At 46.9% G+C, this 20,385-nt stretch overlaps 1 protein-coding gene across 3 annotated transcripts in view; it reads left to right on the top strand.

The window, feature by feature from the left end:
• Positions 1-20,385, top strand: part of UFC1 (ubiquitin-fold modifier conjugating enzyme 1) — a 22,350-nt gene extending 1,965 nt beyond the window's left edge. For 2 of the 3 annotated variants that reach the window (XM_079760777.1, XM_079760775.1), the window contains exons 2-7: positions 16,311-16,582; positions 18,703-18,770; positions 19,008-19,071; positions 19,324-19,400; positions 19,646-19,736; positions 19,962-20,385. In XM_079760777.1, the coding sequence (XP_079616903.1) occupies positions 16,460-16,582; positions 18,703-18,770; positions 19,008-19,071; positions 19,324-19,400; positions 19,646-19,736; positions 19,962-20,039 (501 nt within the window). In that variant the 5' untranslated portion in view covers positions 16,311-16,459 and the 3' untranslated portion in view covers positions 20,040-20,385. Of the gene's footprint in view, positions 1-15,474; positions 16,583-18,702; positions 18,771-19,007; positions 19,072-19,323; positions 19,401-19,645; positions 19,737-19,961 lie in introns of those variants that run through there. The other variant, XM_079760776.1, reaches the window with a different exon arrangement.

Genomic DNA, 20,385 nt, shown 5'->3' with positions numbered 1-20,385 from the left:
TGACACACATGGGAGACCTGCTCATAGGATTGGGATTTTCTCACTTTTTCTGGGACTCTCCGGAAGTGGGGACCGGTCCAGCTTGGAAGTGGCAGCTGGGGGGGTGGTAGGAAGGAAGGAGGGAGAAGCCAATCACGTCCTGTGTAAGGCGAGTTCTTAGTATTTCAGTTCCGCATCCAAAGGAACACGGCAATAGCTAAGGGGTGGAAGGTGGCCCTGATGCCCGAGGGAGAGTTCCAGGGGGCTGGCGTTGGTATAAAGGTCGTCCCAGTCATGCGTGAATGTTCCACGCTGCTTTTGTTCGCAGTAGATTGTACCTGCAGGGTATAGGGGGGTGATTTTTCCACGCAACTCCCGGCCCAAGTGTGGGGCTGCCTGAACCAAAGGTCAGGCCAGCACCTGCTGGTGCCCCTCCATCCACTGGAGCTGACCAGCGCTCTGCAGGGTCCAGGAGCAGGTATTCAGTGCCAGGATGCGGACCTTTCCAGATGGGGCCAGGGCCGGGTGGTAGGTGGAAGTTGGGAAGGGCTCAACCGTGGACACATGTGGGTGTCGGTCACTGGGCTGGACTTCACTGGCGCTCGCTCTCCCGATGGGGCCAGCCCAGGCAGTGTGTGTGTGAAGCGCCTCTGTGGGTTTTCCCCCGAGCCCGCATATGGAGACTCCGAGGGCAATAGGTAAGGGGTGCAGTGCAACCGCAGGGTCCAGAGGGAGAGTTCCAGGAGCCTCGGTGGCTGATCCGTGGTCATTCCGGCTACACCCCCACCACCTGGTATAGGGATTGCAGTCTGTTTGACGAAGATTGCGCCTGCCGGAGGTGGGAGAAGCTCCAGTGCTGGAGCTACGTTCGCCATCAGTTAGCCCAGCTTCTGGCTGAGTGGCATTCCCACTGTGGGGGCACAGTGACCCAGCAGGAGGCAGCTCCTGCATTGAGCATCTGCCCCCTGGTGGTCAGTGCGTGTTATAGCGACTGGTTGTTCTGCCATAACGGTCACTGAGCTTTTATATCTAGAATAATAAAAGCGTAATATGCAAATTGACCAAATGGCCAAACAGCAGAACAACCTTCCAGACGACCACGCTATGACAGCCACTGGCACCAGGCCAGCCAAGGTGGGTGCGATGCAATTGGTCGGGGCCCAGCCATCGCCCCGTGATCACCCTGCAAGGGAGGCCCAGGGCCACTGACCATCAGGCTGTGGCAGGTGGGTGGGCCTCCCTCAGCGCGATCAATCGCATGATTGCCCTGCAGAGGGAGGCCCAGGCCACTGGCTGGCGGGGCAATCAATCAATCGGGTACTCCACAATTGCCCCAAAGAGGGAGGCCCAGGCCACCAATCCGAGGATGTGCCCTTGACCAGAATCTAACCCGGGGACCCTTCAGTCCGCAGGCCAACACTATCCACTGAACCAAACTGGCTAGCACAATAAATATATTTTTAAAATCTTGTGAATTTCAATAACCACTCATAACTAAGTAAAGACACTGGGAGTTACCTAAAACATAAGGGTACAAAGAGATTGGAAGTGAAAGAATGGAAAAAGATATATTATGCAAACATAAGCCAAATGAAAATTATATCACACGAAGGTGCAAAGCAGTACTATAAATAGCACTTTATATCAAAAAGTTCAATTTGCCATGGAGTTAAATTTGTATGCATATAATAACATAAACTCAAATTACATAGAACAGAAGTACAAGAAAAAATAGACAAATACATCATTTTAACAGGAGGTTTAACACTTTTATTCCATGACACAGCATATGTCTCTCAGAACCAATAGATCCCACCCCCCACCAAAAAAATCAGTAAAGATATTTAAAAAAATAAGTAATATGAGCAGCAAATTGGATTCAGCAAGCATATATACTCAACTACTGCAAACTAGAAATTATTTTCAAGCACACTTGGAACATTTTTTAAATTGGACAAATTGAGCTATAAAGCAAGTTTCAACAAATTTCAAAAAACTGAAATTATACAGTGTATTTCTTGCCCTCATTGCAGTTAATCTAGAAATCAGTAACAAAAGGTAACTCAAAAGTCTTTATATTAAGAATTTATGAAATAAACTTCTAAATAACCCTCCCCCAAAGATATCACAATGGATTTTAAAAATAATTAGAACTAAAAAAAAAAACTTCAAAAAAATAATAATTAGAACTAAAATGATAGTAAAAATATTACGTGCTGAAACTTATGGGGAAATGTATAGTTGTTGTTTTTTCAAATGATAAGGACAGTTGATTAAAAATGGTGACAGAGTAAGTGGATGCTGCACGGACATGCTCCCAGAAACAAAATGGTATTACAACTGAAATACAGAAAAACGTCCTGAATAATCAACGGAAAACTCAGGAGAGAACCCTGACACCCGAGGACTGAAAGTGGAGACCTCAGAGAGACTGGTGGAAGGGGCAGAGGTGCAAAAGGCTGGCCGGGCTCCCACAGACAGTATCTAAAGTCCTGGAGAGAGATCTCAGCTAAGGGGGTTTCCACTGAGAACTCCAGAATCTAATCCCCAAGATGGGCCCCCCAGCAGAGAACACCAAAAACAAGAGGGTACCCATATAACATCTGGCTATGAAAACCAGCAGGGTGCTGTCTGCCAGAGAGTAACAGCTGAGAATGCAGGCACTCTTAAAGGGCCAACGCACGAAATTCCCTGTGGAACCACCCACCTTGTGCTCTGGCAGAGGGAGGCTGAAGTGGGCTGGAGCTATGAGAGCAGGAGCCAGTACTGGGGACTCAAGGGATAAAGCTCAGAAGGCAGACACCCAAAGCTTCCTGGGCTAAGTCATTCCCTCCTGCAGTGGAGGACATTTTTCCCACAAAGACATCTGCCTTGCCTTGGAGGGGAAGACAATTGACACACCCTATTGGAAAACACTTAAGAGGCCACTTAAGAGATTAAAAATAATAGCCTCCAGGCAGAAGCAACTGCCCAATACTGTTGAAAAAAACTCTTCACACCTGAGGACAATTGCGGAGGGGGGCGGGGAGCCATTCAAGTCGGAATTTTATCAGTCTATATTAGTCAGAAACAGCCTTTGACACTGTCCTGCACTAGAGATTGAGAGGTGTAGAGGATCTACCTAATACACGGTCACAAACCCAAACAGAAAGCCAAAATGAGACAAAGAAACAACCCTCAAATGAAAGAACTAGAGAATTCTCCAGGTGCCCGAACGCAAGTGGTCAGCAAACTCAGTCAACAGAGCCAAATATCAAAGTACAACGATTGAAATTTCTTTTGAGAGCCGGAAACCGACTTCTGCACATGGACCATGAAGTTTCAATCACACTGTACGTGCGCGCCCACACGTGGTATTTTGTGGAAGAGCCACACAAGGGGCCAAAGAGCCGCATGTGGCTCATGAGCCACAGTTTGCCAACCACTGCCCTAACCACTTTGGCTTAGTGGATAGAGCATCCGCCTGTGGACTAAAGGGTCCCAGGTTCAATTCCGGTCAAGAGCATCTACCTTGGTTGCAGACATATCCCCAGTGGGGGAAGTGTAGGAGGCAGCTGATTGATGTTTCTCGTTGATGTTTCCAACTCCCTATCCCTCTCCCTTTCCTCTCTGTAAAAAATCAATAAAATATATTTTTAAAAATTTCCCATTCTTGGGGGGCTTTTATTTAAAAAAAAAAAAGTAATTCTCCAGAATAAGAGATAAATGAAGCAGAGATTAGAAATTTATCTGAAACAGAGTTCAGAGTAATGATAGTAAAGATGCTCAACAGCATGGAAAAAGATACAGTAATTATGAAAAAGAACAGTCTGAGATAAAGAATGACATAACACATTGGAAGGAATACAGAGCAGATTAGGGGAAGATGAGAATCAAATCAGTGAATTAGAAGACAGGGTTGAAAATCTCAATCAGAAAACTAACTAAAAAACAGGAGGACAGTCCTGGATGGTTTGGCATAGTGGATAGGGTGTCAGCCTGCAGACTGAAGGGTCCCATGTTCGATTCCGATCAAGGGCATGTACCTTGGTTGTGGGCACATCCCCAGTGGGAGTTGTGCAGGAGGCAGCTGATTGATGTTTCTCATCAATGTTTCTAACTCTCCTTCTCCCTTCCTCTCTGTAAAAAAAATCAATAAAATATAAAAAACAAAACAGGAGGACAGCTTAAGGGAGCTGTGGGACAACTTGAAACGTAACAATATTAGAAGAGCAAGTGTGCCAGAAGAGGCTGAAAGGGAGACAGGCATAGAGAAGATATTTGAAGAAATAATGGCAGAAAACTTCCTTAATCTGGTAAAGAAAAAAGTCACATGTTAAAGAGGCAAGAACCCAAATAAGTCCACGCTCAGACACATCATAATTAAAAGGCAAAAAATTGAAGAGAGAATCCTAAAGGCAGCAAGAGAAAAAAAAAAACCCTGTTACCTGTTGAGGCTGACCAGCAGACCCTGAGTGATGGATAAATGATTACTCTGACATGTTTCTGTGAAAGAGTGGGTAAAGGGACTGCATGGTTAAAAGAACCAGACAGCCCTGTTTGCCTGACTTTTATTGTAACAACAGCTTGAACTAAAATTAACTGTTAGGTACTATCAGCAGGGTAAGTATCCTTGAGAAAACACATGCATCTGTAGTGTCCTTTAAGCAAGGTAAAGTCTAAACATAAAATATTTCCAGTAAAACACCTGGGGGCTCACACTTGTTTGCAAAAGTCAAGGCAAGGTCCTTCAGCAAGGTCCCCCTTGAGGCCTCCAAACTTTCAGAGAATCCTCCTTACAGACTTTCCAAGCAAGTCCTATGCTTCCCCACAGTTACCAACAAAGGAGCTCCCATAAGGCTGACACCTGATTTCTCATCAGAAATTCTACAGGCCAGAAGGGAATGGCATGAAGTACTCAAGGTAATGGAAAGCAAGGATCTGAGACCAAGATTACTATATCCAGCAAGGCTATCATTCCAAATAGATGGTCAAATAAAGATCTTCCCAGACCAAAAAAAAAAAAAGTCTAAAGGGGTATATCACCACCAAGTAAGCATTACAAGAAATACTAAAGGGATTCCTGTAATGAGAAGAAGAAATAGAGAGAAACCTAGGTATACAGAATTAAAATGGCAATAAATGACTGCCAATCAATAATAACCATAAATGCATAAATGTAAATGGACTAAATGCTCCAATCAAAAGGTGTAGGGTAGCTGAATGGATACAAAAACATGACCCAACTATATGCTATCTACAAGAGACCTACCTCAAAACAAAACACAAAATGAGTCTGAAGAGGTGGAAAAAGATTTTCCCTGCAAATGGAAAAGAAAAAAGCTGGAGTAGCAATACTCATATCTGATAAAATAGACTTTAAAATGAAGGCCATCACAAGAGACAACAAATATCACTACATAAAAAAAAAAAAAGGTCACTACATAATACCAAAGGGAAACATATAGGCACCCAATATAGGAGCACCTAAATACACCGAGTGGCCAGATTATTATGATCTCTGAACACATAATAATCTGGCCACTCTATCCTCCTACCTAATAAAAGAGCAATATGCAAATTGACCGCACACCCGCTACAACCACAAGCCACGCCCACCAGCAAAATCAGGAGCGAGTATGCAAATTAACCCAGCCAAGATGGCTGTGGCCTCGGAGCCAGCAGGAGGCTTGCGTTTCCCCAGCAATGGAGGAAGCCAAGCTTCCCACACACCCTAGCCGGCCATGGACTACACTCAAGGCTCCAAAGTTTCAATTATAGAAGATAAATAAATCCCAACAAAAATGGCGGCAGCCACAGAGCTGGAGAGAGCAGGAGGCTTGGGTTTCCCTGGGAATGGAGGAAGCTAAGCTTTCCACCGGCCCTGGCCTGCCTTGGCCTCCACTCAAGGCTACAAAATTTCAATTATAGAAGATAAGTAAATCCCAACAAAAATGGTTGTGGCCACTGAGTAAGCAGGAGGCTTGGGTTTCCCCAGCAATGGAGGAAGCCAAGCTTTCCGCCTGCCCTGGCCTGCCCAAGCCTCCATTCAAGGCTACAAAGTTTCAATTATAGAAGATAAATAAATCCCAGATACCAGGGCCTCCGCTTGAGTACCCGAGGGGCGTGGCCGGCCTGCAAACCACCACAGGCCCCTCGCCCAGGCCACCCCACTCCTCAAGGGAACCCCCACCCTGATCCAGGACACCCTTCAGAGCAAACCAACCGGCCCCCCACCCATGCACCAGGCCTCTATCTTATCTAATAAAAGAGTAATATGCAAATTGACCATCAATCCAACAAAGATGGCTGCCCCCATGTGGACAAAAAGTGGCCGCCACAAGATGGCCAGCAGGGGAGGGTAGTTGGGAGGGACCAGGTCTGGAAGGGAGGGCAGTTGTGGGCGATCAGGCCAGCAGGGGAGGGCAGTTGGGAGGGACCAGGCCTTCAAGGGAGGGCGGTTGGGGGTGATCAAGCCTGCAGGGGAGGGCATTTGGGGATGATCAAGCCTTCAGGGGAGGGCAGTTAGGGGTGACCAGGCTGGTAGAGGGAAGTTGGGGGCGACCAGGTCTGCAGGAAAGGGTAGTTGGGGGGGACCTGGGCCTGCAGGGGAGAGCAGCTAGGCGGGACCAGGCCTGCAGGGGAGGGCAGTTAGGGGCAATCGGGCTGGCAGGGGAGTGTTTAGGAGGTAATCAGGCTGGCAGGCAGAAGCGGTTAGGGGCAATCAGGAAGGCAGGCAGGCGAGCAGTTGGGAGCCAGCAGTCCTGGATTGTGAGAGGGATGTTTGACTGCCCGTTTAGGAGCAGATGGACATCCCTCGAAGGGTCCCAGATTGGAGAGGGTGCAGGTTGGGCTGAGGGACACACACACACACACACACACACACACACCTGTGCACGAATTTCATGTACCAGGCCTCGTGTGTGTGTGTGTATTAGAGGCCTGGTGCATGAATTTGTGTATGGGTGGGGTCTGGCCAGCCTGAATAGGGGGAGGGGACATGGGCGGTTGGCCAGCTGCCTGCTGGTCAAACTGGTTGAGGGAACAATTTGCATATTAGCCTTTTATTATATAGGATATACACTGAGTGGCCAGATTATTATGCATTCAGAGATCATCATAATCTGGCCACTCAGTGTATATAAAAAAACTTCTAGAGGACTTAAAGGGAGAGCTCAAGAAAGGAATCAAAAAGTTCCTAGAAACAAATGAAAATGAACACACAGCCAAAACTGGTTTGGCTCAGTGGATAGAGCGTCGGCCTGCAGACTGAAGGGTCCTGTGTTCGATTCCGGTCAGGGGCATGTACCTTGGTTGTGGGCACATCCCCAGTAGGGGGTGTGCAGGAGGCAACTGATCGATGTTTCTCTCTCATCGATGTTTCTAACTATCCCTCTCTCTTCCTCTCTGTAAAAAATCAATAGAATATATTAACAACCAAAAAAGAGAAAAGAAAATGAACACACAAAAACCCCAAATCTTTGGGACACAGCAAAAGCAGTCCTGAGAGGGAAGTTCATAGCACTACTGGCATACCTCAAAAAACAAGGGAAGTCAGCAATAAACTAACCCTACAACATAAAGAACTGGAAAGAGAACAACAATAAAAGTCCAGAGTAAGTAGAAGGAAGGTAATAATAAAACAAATAACATAGAGACTAAAAAAAAAGTCAATGAAACCAAGAGCAGGTCCTTTGAAAGGATAAAATTGATAAACCATTAGCCAGACTCATCAAGAAACAAAGAGAGAGGAAACAAATAAAATGAGAAATGAAAGTGGAACCACTGACACCGCTGAAATACAAAGGATTGTAAGAAAATACTGTGAACGCCAACAAACTGGACAATGTGGATGAAATAGACAAATTCCTAGAAAAATACAATCTCCCAAAACTGAATCAGGAAGAATCAGAAAACTTGAATATGCCAATAACAACTGATGAAATAGAAGCAGTAATCAAAAAACTCTCACCAAACAAAACCCCAGGTCTGGAAGGCTTCACAGGGGAATTTTACCAAACATTCAAAGAACTAACACCTATATTCCTCAAACTATTTCAGAAAATCCAGGAAGAAGGAACACTTCCAAACTCTTTTTATGAGGCCAGCATTATCCTAATTCTAAAACCAGATAAAGACACTACCAAAAAAAAATAATAATAATTACAGGCCCTTATCCCTGATGAACATACCTAGATGCTAATATCCTCAACAAAATGTTAGCAAATTGCATCCAGCAATATATTAAGAAGATCTTACACCATGATCAAGTGTGATTTATTCCAGGGATGCAAGGCTGGTACAATATTTTCAAATCAATAAACATGATATATCACATAAACAAACTGAAAGGCAAAAATCACATGGTCATATCAATAGACATAGAAAAAGCATTTGACAAAATCCAACACCCATTTTTGATAAATACAATCAGCAAAGTGAGCATAGAGGGGGCATATCTCAACATGATAAAGGCCATATATCATACTAAATGGGTAAAACTAAAACCATTTCCCCTGAGAACAGGAAAATGACAGAGATGCCCACTTTCGCCACTCCTGTTTGGCATAGTACTGGAAGTGCTAGCCATAGAGATCAGACAAAAAGAAGAAATAAAAGGCATCCAAATTGGAAAAGAAAAAATAAAACTGTCAGTATTTTTAGATGACATGATATTGTACATAGAAAACCCCAAAGACTCCATCATAAAACCACTAGACTGAATAAATGAATTCGGCAATGTAGCAGGATACAAATCTATGGTTCTTTTATACACTAATAATGAACTCACAGAAAGAGAAACTAAAAAAACAGTCCCATTTACCATTGCAACAAAAAAATACCTAGGAATAAACTTAAGGAGATAAAAGACTTGTATTCGGAAAACTATAAGACGTTGAAAAAAGAGATAGAGGAAGACATAAACAAATGTAATAATGTACTGTGTTCATGGATTGGTAGAATCAACATCATTAAAATGTCCATACTTCCCAAAGCAATCTATAGATTCAATGTAATGCCCATTAAGATACCAATGGAATATTTCACAGACATAGAACAAACTCTCCAAAAATTCATATGGAATGAATAAAAGATCCTGATAGCTGCAGCAATCCTGAGAAAGAAGAACAATGATGTAGAGATCACAATACCAGATATCAAGCTATATTACAAATCCACTGTCTTCAAAACTGCCTTGCACAAGAACAGACATATAGATCAATGGAACAGAATAGAGAACCCAGAAATCGACCCAAGCCATTATGCTCAATTAATAGGAGACAAAGGAAGCAAGAGTATACAATGGAGTCAAGACAGGCTCTTCAATAAATGGTGTTGGGGACATTGGACGAATACATGCAAAAATATGAAACTAGACCACCAACTTACACCATACACAAAAATAAACTCAAAACGGATAAAGGACTTAAACATAAGATTGGAAACCATAAAAATCTTAGAAAAATCCATAGGCAGCAAAATATCAGACATATGTTGTAGAAATATCTCCACCGGTACAGCTTCTGAAGAGAAAACAAACAAATGGGATTACATCAAAATAAAAAGCTTCTTCACAGCAAAAGAAACCATCAACGTCCTGGCAGGTTTGGCTCAGTGGATGGAGAATCACCCTGTGGACTGAGGGGTCCCAGGTTCGATTCTGGCCAGGGGCACGTGCTCAGGTTGCGGGCTTGATCCCCAGTAGGGGTGTGCAGGTATATATAATTTTTAAAAAACCCACAACAACAACAAGAAAGCCCACTGCATGGGATAAGATATTTGCCAATGTTATCACTGATAAGGGTTTAATCTCCACCATTTACAGGGAACTCATACAACTTAACAAAAGGAAGATAAACTGTGCCACGCCAGCACAGCCAAGGGTTCGGCGAGCCTGAGGGAGGGCCGGTGAAGGATGAAGAAGACAGACAAAGAGAATAAGCTGGGTCTAGGTGGATCGCCTTGCCGAGGCCAAAGAACAGATCCAGACTGCAAAGCTGATGCTTTATTTACAGTCAGGGGTAAACAAAGTAATTTACAAAGTTCTTGTAAGTTTCACTTGTTTTGGCAGCACTTGCTGCACCTTCCAAAGCCCATTAGATACCCTGGAAAGATCTAGAGAGCAGTCACAAGATCAAGCTTAATTATGCTTAGAGGGCTGTGCCCTCCAAGCTGGGACTTGTTTGCGACTTTGCCAGCAGGTCAGTCCAAGGCTTAACCTTATAACCACTTCCTACAATAAGCAATCCAATAAAAAAATGGGCAAAGGACCTAAATAGACACTTTTCAAAAGAGGAGATACAGAAGGCCAAGAGACAAATGAAAATATGCTCAAAGTCACTAATCATCTAAGAGACTCGAATCAAAATGACAATGTGGTACCATCTCACACCTATCAGAATGGCTATCATCAACAAATCAAGACGTGCTGGTGAGGATGAGGAGAAAAAGGAACCCCCTTGCATTGCTGGTAGGAATGCAGACTGTGCAACCACTCTGGAGAACAGTATGGACTTTCCCCAAAAAATTAAAAATGGAACTCCCATTTGACCCAGTAATCCCACGTCTAGGAATATATCCTAAGGAATCAGAAACACCAATCAGAAAGGATATATGCACCCCTATGTTCATAGCAGCACAATTTATAATATCGAAGATTTGGAAACAGCCTAAGTGCCCATCAGCAGATCAGTGGATTAAAAAATTGTGGTACACCTATACAATGAAATACTATGCTGCTGTAAAAAAGAAGGAACTCTTACCATTTGAAATAGCATGGATGGACCTGGAGAGCATTATGCTAAGCGAAGTAAGCCAGTTGGAGAAAGATAAATATCACTTGATCTCACTCATTTGTGGAATATAATCAATACCTAACATAAACTCAGACCCAGAGGAAAAGAATATTTTAGAATATAATAGGTAATCCTATTATTTGCAGATTTTTAATATTTCCTATAAATTTTGTGATATACTGTAGTACAGTTTCAGTAATATTCTATTTTAAATCATTTTTCTTGAAATATTAATTTTTTAAAAAATATATTTTATTGATTTTTTACAGAGAGGAAGGATAGAGAGTTAGAAACATCGATGAGAGAGAAACATCTATCAGCTGCCTCTTGCACACCCCTACTGGGGATTTACCCGCAACCAAGGTACATGCCCTTGACCGGAATCGAACCTGGGACCCTTGAGTCCGCAGGCCGACGCTCTATCCACTGAGCCAAACCAGTTTCAGCAAAATATTAATGTTTATTGCATGTAAGTGGCTAATTATTTTGTATCTGCGATCTGGTAATAGGTTTATTTTCTTTCTTTTTTTTTAATTCTTTTTTTTTTAAATATATTTCATTGATTTTTTACGGAGAGGAAGGGAGAGGGATAGAGAGTTAGATCAGCTGCCTCCTGCACACCCCCATTGGGGATGTGCCCGCAACCGAGGTACATGCCCTTGACTGGAATTGAACCTGTGACCCTTGAGTCCGGAGGCTGACACTCTATCCACTGAGCCAAACCGGTTAGATGTTTATTTTCTATATTTTAAGAAATCTAATAAAATGAATATATATATATTAAAAATTATAAGGAATGTTTAGTCCAGCATGCATGGCCCAGTGGTTGAGCATTGACCTATGAACCAGGAGGTCATGGTTTTATTCCTGGTCAGGGCACATGCCCGTTTGTTTGCAGGCTTGATTCTCAGTATAGGCATGAAGGAGGCAGCCGATCAATGATTCATAACTGATGTTTCTCTCTTTCTTCCTCTCTGAAATCAATAAACACACACACACATATCCTCTCTAATAAAATGGTAATACGCAAATTAACCATCACTCCGCTACATAAGCCACGCCCACCAGCCAAACCACGCCCACCAGCCAATCAGGGTGATTATGCAAATTAACCCCAATCCAAGATGGCTACAGCCACAGAGAGCAAGGTTTCCTAGGTAACAGAGGAAGCCAAGCTTTCCATAGCCGTTGCAGGCCTAAGCCTCCACTCAAGCTACAAAGTTTCAATTATAGAAGGTAAACAAATTCAAACAAATGGCGGCAGAATGGAGCTTGAGAGAGCAAGCCAGGGTTGCCGGCGGCAACGGGGGAAGCAAAGCTTTCCTCACACCCTGGCTGGGCTCACCTGCTTAAGGCTACAAAGTTTCAATTGTAGAAGGTGAATTAACTGCCACATAAATGGCTGCCACCCCGGAGAGAGCAGCAGGCTTGGCTCCGCCCCAGGCTACAAAGTTTCAATTGTAGAAGGAAAATAAATTCCAGATACCAGGGCCTCCCCTTGGGTTGCCAGGGGGTGTGGCCGACCTGCAAACCACCACAGGCCCCTCTCTCAGGCCGCCCCACACCCCAAGGGAACCCCCACCCTTATCTGTGACACCCTTCAGGGCAAACCAGCTGGCCTCCACCGTGCACCAGGCCTCTATGCTATCTAATAAAAGAGTAATATACAGATTGATCATCACTGCAAGAGACAATATAGCTGCCCCCATGTGGACACAAGATGGCCACTGCAAGATGGCCAGCAGGAGAGGGCAGTTGGGAGGCACCCGGCCTGCAAGGGAGGGCAGTTGTGAGGGACCAGGCTTGCAAGGGAGGGCAGTTGGAGGTGATCAACCCTGCAGGAGAGGGCAGTTAGGGGTGACCAGGCTGGCAGAGGAGCGAAGTTGGGGGCAAACAGGCTGGCAGGGGAGCAATTAAGCATCAACCAGGCTGGCAGCGGAGTGTTTAGGGGGTGCTCAGGCTGGCAGGCAGAAGCGGTTAGGGGCAATCAGGAAGGCAAGCAGTTGGGAGCCAGCAGTCCTGGATTGTGAGAGGGATGTCCGACTGCCCGTTTAGGCCCGATCCCAAGAGGATCGGGCCTAAACGGGCAGTCGGACATCCCTCCAAGAATCCCAGATTGGAGAGGGTACAGGCTGGGCTGAGGGACAACCCCCCGCTGTGCACGAATTTCGTGCACCGGGCTTCTAGTATATATATATATATATATATATATATATATATATATATATATATATATATATATATATAATTTTATAATTTTAAAGGAGAGATTTTATTTAGAAAGTTACGGAGGTGGAAGAAGTGAGCCTGGCTCAGGAAACAAGTTACAAAAAAAGAGGAAAGGCCCTTGGAACTTAGGAACTTATACTTAATGAAGAAAGACAGTGTTTTCCCCCTAAAATCAGAACAAGACAAGGATGTTTGTTCTCAATCTTTATTCAACACTAAAGGCCTGGTGCACAAAATTCGTGCACGAAAGGGTGTGTCTCTCAGCCCAGCCTGCACCCTCTCCAATCTGGGACATCCCTCTCACAATCCAGGACTGCTGGCTCCCAACTGCTCGCCTGCCTGCCTTCCTGATTGCCCCTAACCACTTCTGCCTGCCAGCCTGATCACCCCCTAACCACTCCCCTGCCAGCATGTTTGCCCCTAACTGCCCTCCCTGCAGGCCTGGTCACCCCTAACCGTCCTCCCCTGCAAGCTTGGTCCCCCCCAACTGCTCTCCCCTGCAGGCCTGGGTCCCCCCCCAACTGACTTTCCCTGCAGGCCTGGTCGCCCCCAACTTCCGTCCTCTGCCGGCCTGGTCACCCCTAACTGCCCTCCCCTGCAGGCTTGATCACCCCTAACTGCCCTCCCTTGCAGGCCTGGTCCCTTCCAACTGCCCTCCCCTGCTGGCCTGATCGCCCACAACTGCTCTCCCTTGCAGACCTGGTCCCTCCCAACTACCCTCCCCTGCTGGTCATCTTGTGGCGGCCACCTTGTATCCACATGGGGGCAGCCATCTTGTGTGTTGGAGTGACAGTCAATTTGCATATTATCCTTTTATTATATAGGATTAGATAGGATAGAGACCTGGTGCATGGGTAGGGGCCGGCTGGTTTGCCCTGAACGGCGTCCCGGATCAGGGTGGGGTAGCCTGAGCAAGGGGCCTGTGGTGGTTTGCAGGCCGTCCACGCCCCCCGGCGACCCAAGCGGAGGCCCTGTCTGGGATTTATTTATCTTCTATAATTGAAACTTTGTAGCCTTGAGCCAAGCCAAGCCTCCTGTTAGCTCCGTAGCTGCAGCCATTTTTGTTGGGATTTATTTATCTTCTATAATTGAAACTTTGTAGCCTTGAGCAGAGGCCTGGGCCCGCCAGGAAGGGCAGAAAGCTTGGCTTCCTCCATTGCCAGGGGCAACCCAAGCCTCCTGCTCTCTCTGTGGCTGCCGCCATCTTGGTTGGGTTAATTTGCATACTCGCTCCTGGCTGGTGGCGTGTCTTGTGGGTGTAGTGGAGGTATGTCAATTTGCACATTACTATTTTGTTAGATAGGATTGTACTGGAGTTTTCAGCCATTAGAAATTAATATATAACCTAAAGTATGGAGGCATGTAACAGATTGACATGATTTGATGTGGGGGTGGGGAGATGAGGAGAGATAAACCAAAGAACTTATAGACTTATATGCATAGCCCATGGACAGGGGCAATAGTGTGATGAAAATATGGGGGGGGAGGTGGTTGAGGCTGGGTGGAGGGGGGAAAAAGGAGCATTGGGACACATCTGTAATACTGTCAACAATCCTATATAATAATGAGGTAATATGCAAATTGACCCTCACGCCCTCGCACAAGATGGCTGCCCCTATGTGGTCAAAGATGGCCACCACAAAATGGCCAGCAGGGGAGGGTAGTTGTGGGCAATCAGGCCAGCAGGGGAGGGCAGTTAGGGGCGACCAGGCCAGCAGGGGAGGGCAGTTAGGAGTTAACGGGCTGGCAGGGAAGGGCAGTTGGGGGCGACCGGGCCGGAAGGAAAGGGCAGTTAGGAGTTACCGGGCCGGCAGGGAAGGGTAGTTGGGGGCGACCGGGCCGGCAGGGGAGGGCAGTTGGGGTTACCGGGCCAGCAGGGGAGGGCAGTTGGGGGTGATTGGACAGGCAGGGGAGCAGTTAGGCGTCAATCAGGCTGTCAGGGGAGTGTTAGGGTTGATCAGGCTGGCGAGTGGTTGGGAGCCAGCTGTCCTGAATTGTGAGAGGGATGTCCGACTGCCAGTTTAGGCCCGATCCCACAGGGATCGGACATCCCCCAAGGAGTTCCGGCAGTCGGACATCCCCCAAGGAGTTCCAGATTGGAGAGGGTGCAGGCTGTACTGAGAGACAATCCCCCAGTGCACGAATTTCGTGCACCGGGCCTCTAGTAAAAAATATATATCTTAAAAAGAAATTAATAGCCCTAGTTGGTTTGGCTCAGTGGATAGAGCAGTCAGCCTGTGGACTGAAGGGTCCGGGGTTTGGTTATAGCCAAGGGCACATGCCTGGGTTGTGGGCACAGTCCCCAGGAGGGAGCGTGCAGGAGGCAGCGGATCAGTGATCCTCTCTCATCATTGATGTTTCTCTCTTCCCTCTCCCTTCCTCTCTGAAATCAATAAAAGTATATATTTTAAAAAATTTACATATAATATGCTTATCACATTTGTCGATTTACTATAGAATTTGATGATGAATAGAATCTGATCCCAGCCCTTCGGATGTTGCTCAGTGGCTGAGCTTGGACCTATGAACCAGGTAACAGATCCCCAGTAGGGGATGTACAGGAGGCAGCCAATCAATGATCCTCATCATTTATGTTTCTCTCTCCCCCTCTCCCTTCTCTCTGAAACCAATAAAAATATATCTTACAAAATAATCTGATCCCAAATTATTGCCAAAAGCTGGAACAATTAACGGAGTAAACAGTAAAAGCCAAAATTAATGAGTTTAGGTTTAAAAACCTATTGGAAGATTCAAAATTCTGCAAAAGGATTACTAGGTACCTACTGTGTGCCACGCACTAGCGATAGAGACATGATTCTTTCTTAGATGGGACAATTCCAGACACCACCATTCCCTCCCCCCCAAAAAAATGTCTATGCTAGACTAAACACGTCTTCCTGTGACCTCTCAACTCTTTAGCACTCACTATAATCCCCTAGTCCAGTTGTGTTAATTCTTTGGGCAGACCACACACCATACTTTGAGTCTCCAAGGTTTGCAATATTTACCAGGAGTTCAGTACCCTCCTCTTGGATGGCCTCTTTGGCCCTGCACCCTCAGGCCGATCGCTTGGACGCTAAGGAAGCTGATGGACGCTAAAACGCGTGAAGCGGGAGTGTTAGCAAGAAAGCGCGCGGGACTGAGCCCGGAAGACCTGAAATTCCCACGACTGTCCACGCTCGGGGAGGTGCCCGGAAGCGTTTCTGAGATTGCTTCTGAGCATGAGCGGAAGTCAGGCTGTGAGCGGTCTGAAGGGTGGGGTGTTTTTTAACTGGTTGGCTCCATGTTCAGTACAGAACAGTCCGTTTCCATCTGTTCTTCCCGTAGTACTCTCCAGCTACTAGAAAATAAAGATCGCGTTCAAGGAAGCGTGGAGGCCGCCCGACTCCCCATCTTCCCGTAGTAAAGATGGCGGCGCCCTGAAAGTAAACGACAGGTCGAACCACTTCCGCGTTTCTCCTGCGCCCTTGTTCAAGATGGCGGACGAGGCCACCCGGCGAGTCGTGTCCGAGATCCCAGTGCTGAAGACGAACGCCGGGCCTCGAGATCGGGAGTTGTGGGTGCAGCGCCTCAAGGAGGAATATCAGGCTCTGATCCGGGTGAGTCGTGCTCCTGCGGCCGCTCGCGTCGCCCAAGCGCTGTGGTACTCCTGTGTGCTCAGGAATGGGCTCCGTGTGGAAGCCATTTCCGGTCCTAAAGCTGAACCCCCAAATTCATAGAAACTGGAGAAAAGCGGGGTTAGGCGGGGGGCGGGGAATGGGGGAGCAGGCGAAGAGCCTCGCGTCGGGAGCCACGGTGGGGCCAGACTTCCTGGCCGGAAGCGGCGCTTCCTGAGGGATGGCCTCGGAAGGTGACGTGTCCCGGGCTCCAGGCGCTCTCTCCCCTGGGGGCCCCCGCGATCCCTGTGCCCGCTCACTGCTGAGGGGGGAGCACCCGTTAGGGCCGGAACGTCAAACCGCGGCCGTGGCAGAACCGGAGCTGAGCCGGCCGCAGCGCACCCCTGTACGCTGAGCGGAAGCCTCGCGGCCGGGGCTGCTCCCGCCGCGCTGCTGGGCACTGCGGCCTGGTGTCCACCTCCACCGGGAAGGGGACCGAGGCCGGGAAGGCGGGCCGTGCGGAGGTAGACGGACACCTTAGCCCTGGCCGGTGTGGCTCAGCGGATGGAGCTCGGCCTGCGGACTGAAGGGGCCCGGTTCCAGTCCGGTCGAGGGCACAGGCCCGGGTTGGGGCTCATCCCCAGGGGGAGCGTGCAGGAGGCAGCCGGTCAATGATTCTCCCTCATCATTGATGTTTCTCTCTCTCCCTTCCTCTCTGAGATCAATAAAGACACATTAAGTGGAGAAAGGGAGAGGGAGGCCGAGAAACTGCTAGAATGTTCTGAAGCAGGTGCGGTAGCTAATCCAATGTGGGTGTGGTCAGGGCAGGCTCCCTGGAAGAGGCGGTGCTTGAACGAGACTTAACGGGTAAACGTAAGTCAGCCGGACACCCCGCGAGGGTGGGAGGAGGGCATCCCGGCCAAAGGGGCAGAAGGAACAGGCATGGACGCTAGGAACGCCGTGCTGTGTATGAAGAAACACCCAGTTCAGGGTTGCTGCAGCATCAAACGGGGCTTGAGAGATGGGTCTGAGCACTCGGATTTTATCTTGGAGGCGTTGGGATTCCTTTAAAGGATTTTCACTAAAGAATATTCTGGTCAGATTTGAGTTTAGATCAATCACCGTGGCAACAGAGATGGAAATGGAATTGACAGGGATAAGATTGAAGGTAGGAGACAAGTTAGGAGTCTGTGATTAATCCAGGCAAAAGAAAGTTGATGCTCTAAAGTCTAAACTCTGCAGTTAGTTATAGTGAGAATAGGGAGGAGAGGTAGATTTGAAGAACATTCCGAAGATAAAACCAGCAGGACATGTGAAGTGTTGCTGGACTAGAGTAAAGGAGAGGGAGAGTCAAGAATTATTCCCGCCCGGCTGGTGTGGCTCAGTGGGTGAGCATGGACCTATGAACCAGGAGGTCATGGTTCCATTCCTGGTCAGGGCATATGGCCAGGTTTCAGGCTTGATCCCCAATGGGGGGCATGCAGAAGGCAGCCAATTGATGATTCTCTCTCGTGATTGATGTTTTTTTTTTCTCTCTCTCCCTCTCCCTTCCTCTCTGAAATCAATAAAAAATGTATATATTTTTTAAAAAGGACAATTCCAGGTTTCTAGCCTAAGTGACAGTGAATGCTGATGTGGGGAGACAGGTCAGAAGGAACAAAAGCAAAAGCTGAGCTTGAGGTACCTGTGAAACGAAGGTGGAAATATATAGTTGGATACTGGAGTCTGAAGCTGAAGAAAACATCTGGATTAAAGATAAATATTTGGAAGTCCATCAGCATGTGGGTGCTAATCAAAACCAGGACCATGTTATGTCCTCTAGGAGGGAATACCCCATTAAACGAGTTGTGGGCTGAGGGCAGAAACTGTCAGAAGTGAGAAGAGAACTCCGGTGGTGTCATCAAATCTTTTGTGCTAAAGTGAATGGATCCCAAGCATTCTCTGCTCTGGGCAATTGCTAGTCCCCAGCTTACCAGTGTGACTTTGTCTTTGTTTTTGCTTATGTCAGGAAAATTGGGCAAATGTACTAAGAAAGAAAGTAGTCACATAAGTTTCTTTTGAGGGAAGGGGGGACTGCCATTGGCCTCAACTTCCGCCTCAAAGACCCGCTTCTCTGCTTTTAGTACGTGGAGAACAACAAGAGCGCAGACACTGATTGGTTCCGACTGGAGTCCAACAAGGAAGGGACTCGGTAGGCAGACCCTCTGGGGGTATCGGGGTGGGAATCTTACATGGTTTTAGCATTTTAGTATCTCAAAGCTCACTGCCAGGCCATCCCTCTTCATATTGGCTGTGTCCACTCCCACAGCTCCATCGTTTCCCAGTTCCTATCCCATGAGTCTCCCAGGCTAGTCACCTAAACCAAGAAGATGTCACTTGAGTATGAGAAGAATGGTCAAATTGGACTGAGGTTTGGTCTTTGTTATAGGTGGTTTGGAAAATGCTGGTACATCCATGATCTCCTCAAATATGAGTTTGACATCGAGTTTGAAGTGAGTATGATGGTGTGGGAAATACGGAGGTTAACAAGATAACATTTCTTGAAAGGACCAAAGAAAATTTCCAATGGGAGGGAAAAAGTGAGATTTGAAGCAAGCATAGGTTAGTTACTCATCTCAAAGTCCAGAATTCTGGTTTGAACATGCTGCTTGGGGAGTTTGCCAAACATTTCAGTTCAACTGAGAAATGTATGTCAGGTTACATTAGTTCCTTTATATCCTGATTCTCTTTTATAATTCCTCCAGATTCCTGTCACATATCCTACTACTGCTCCAGAAATTGCAGTCCCTGAACTGGATGGAAAAACAGCCAAGATGTACAGGTAGGACTGAATAGGAGATGGGAGAGTCAAAAACGGGCTTAGGGAAGAACTTGGGGAGGCAGGAATTTTCCCAGAGCCTGCTGGCCTAAAGGGGCTCTAGGCCGCCCTCTACCGAGCCTGAGCACTCCACTTAGCTGACCTTGTTCTCAAATTGGATCACTAGTAGCCTTGTGCTCCCAAGAGGCTGCTATGTTTCATGGTAAACCTTGCATGTCAACACCTTCTTCCCTCTATCCCTCTCATAGGGGTGGCAAAATATGTCTGACTGATCACTTTAAGCCTTTGTGGGCCAGGAACGTGCCCAAGTTTGGACTAGCTCATCTTATGGCTTTGGGGGTAAGTTTGGGTTATTTGCTTCTCCCTCTCCCATCCCCTCTCTTTCTCTCTCTCTCTAAAAAATCAATAGAAATATAAAAAGGAAAAGTAACTGAGAATAAACAAGGAGTAACAATGTTTTCCCTTGGGTGTGCTCCCCTAGAATCTCTCTAGGAAGGAGCTTCTGATAGAACAAGAAGCGTTGCCTCAGGGGTAGTAACCTCCCAGGTCTCCATTGTGTTACAGCTGGGCCCTTGGCTGGCCGTGGAAGTGCCCGATCTGATTCAGAAAGGCGTCATTCAGCATAAAGAGAAGTGCATCTGAAGGAGCAGGCCGCTGCGCTGGACAGGGGACCTTTGAGAGGCTGCGGAAGTTCCCTTTTCCTGTGTGTCCCTTCCTCATCCAGTGCTTCCCTCACTCTTTCACCCACAACTGTTACTAAGTAGCTGCAGCAGGCATTGCTGAAAAACCAACCAACGGTATTGCTATGAATGTCTAAGGCTGCACAGGGAGGGGGAAGCCTGGGGCTTTGGAAAACCAAAAGGCCACTTATGTCCCCTCCCCAGGTGGAGCAATGTGAGGTCCTGGAGGGACAGCGGGTGACAGAAAGTGGGTGCCGGTCTTTTGGTTTCCGGAGAGAACTCATCAATAAAAGCTGCTTCCTCTGGTG

This window comes from Cnephaeus nilssonii (genome assembly GCF_951640355.1).
Source record: "Cnephaeus nilssonii genome assembly, chromosome: 21".
NCBI classification, from domain to species: Eukaryota; Metazoa; Chordata; class Mammalia; order Chiroptera; family Vespertilionidae; genus Cnephaeus; species Cnephaeus nilssonii.
This window is presented reverse-complemented; position numbering and strand designations above follow the sequence as displayed.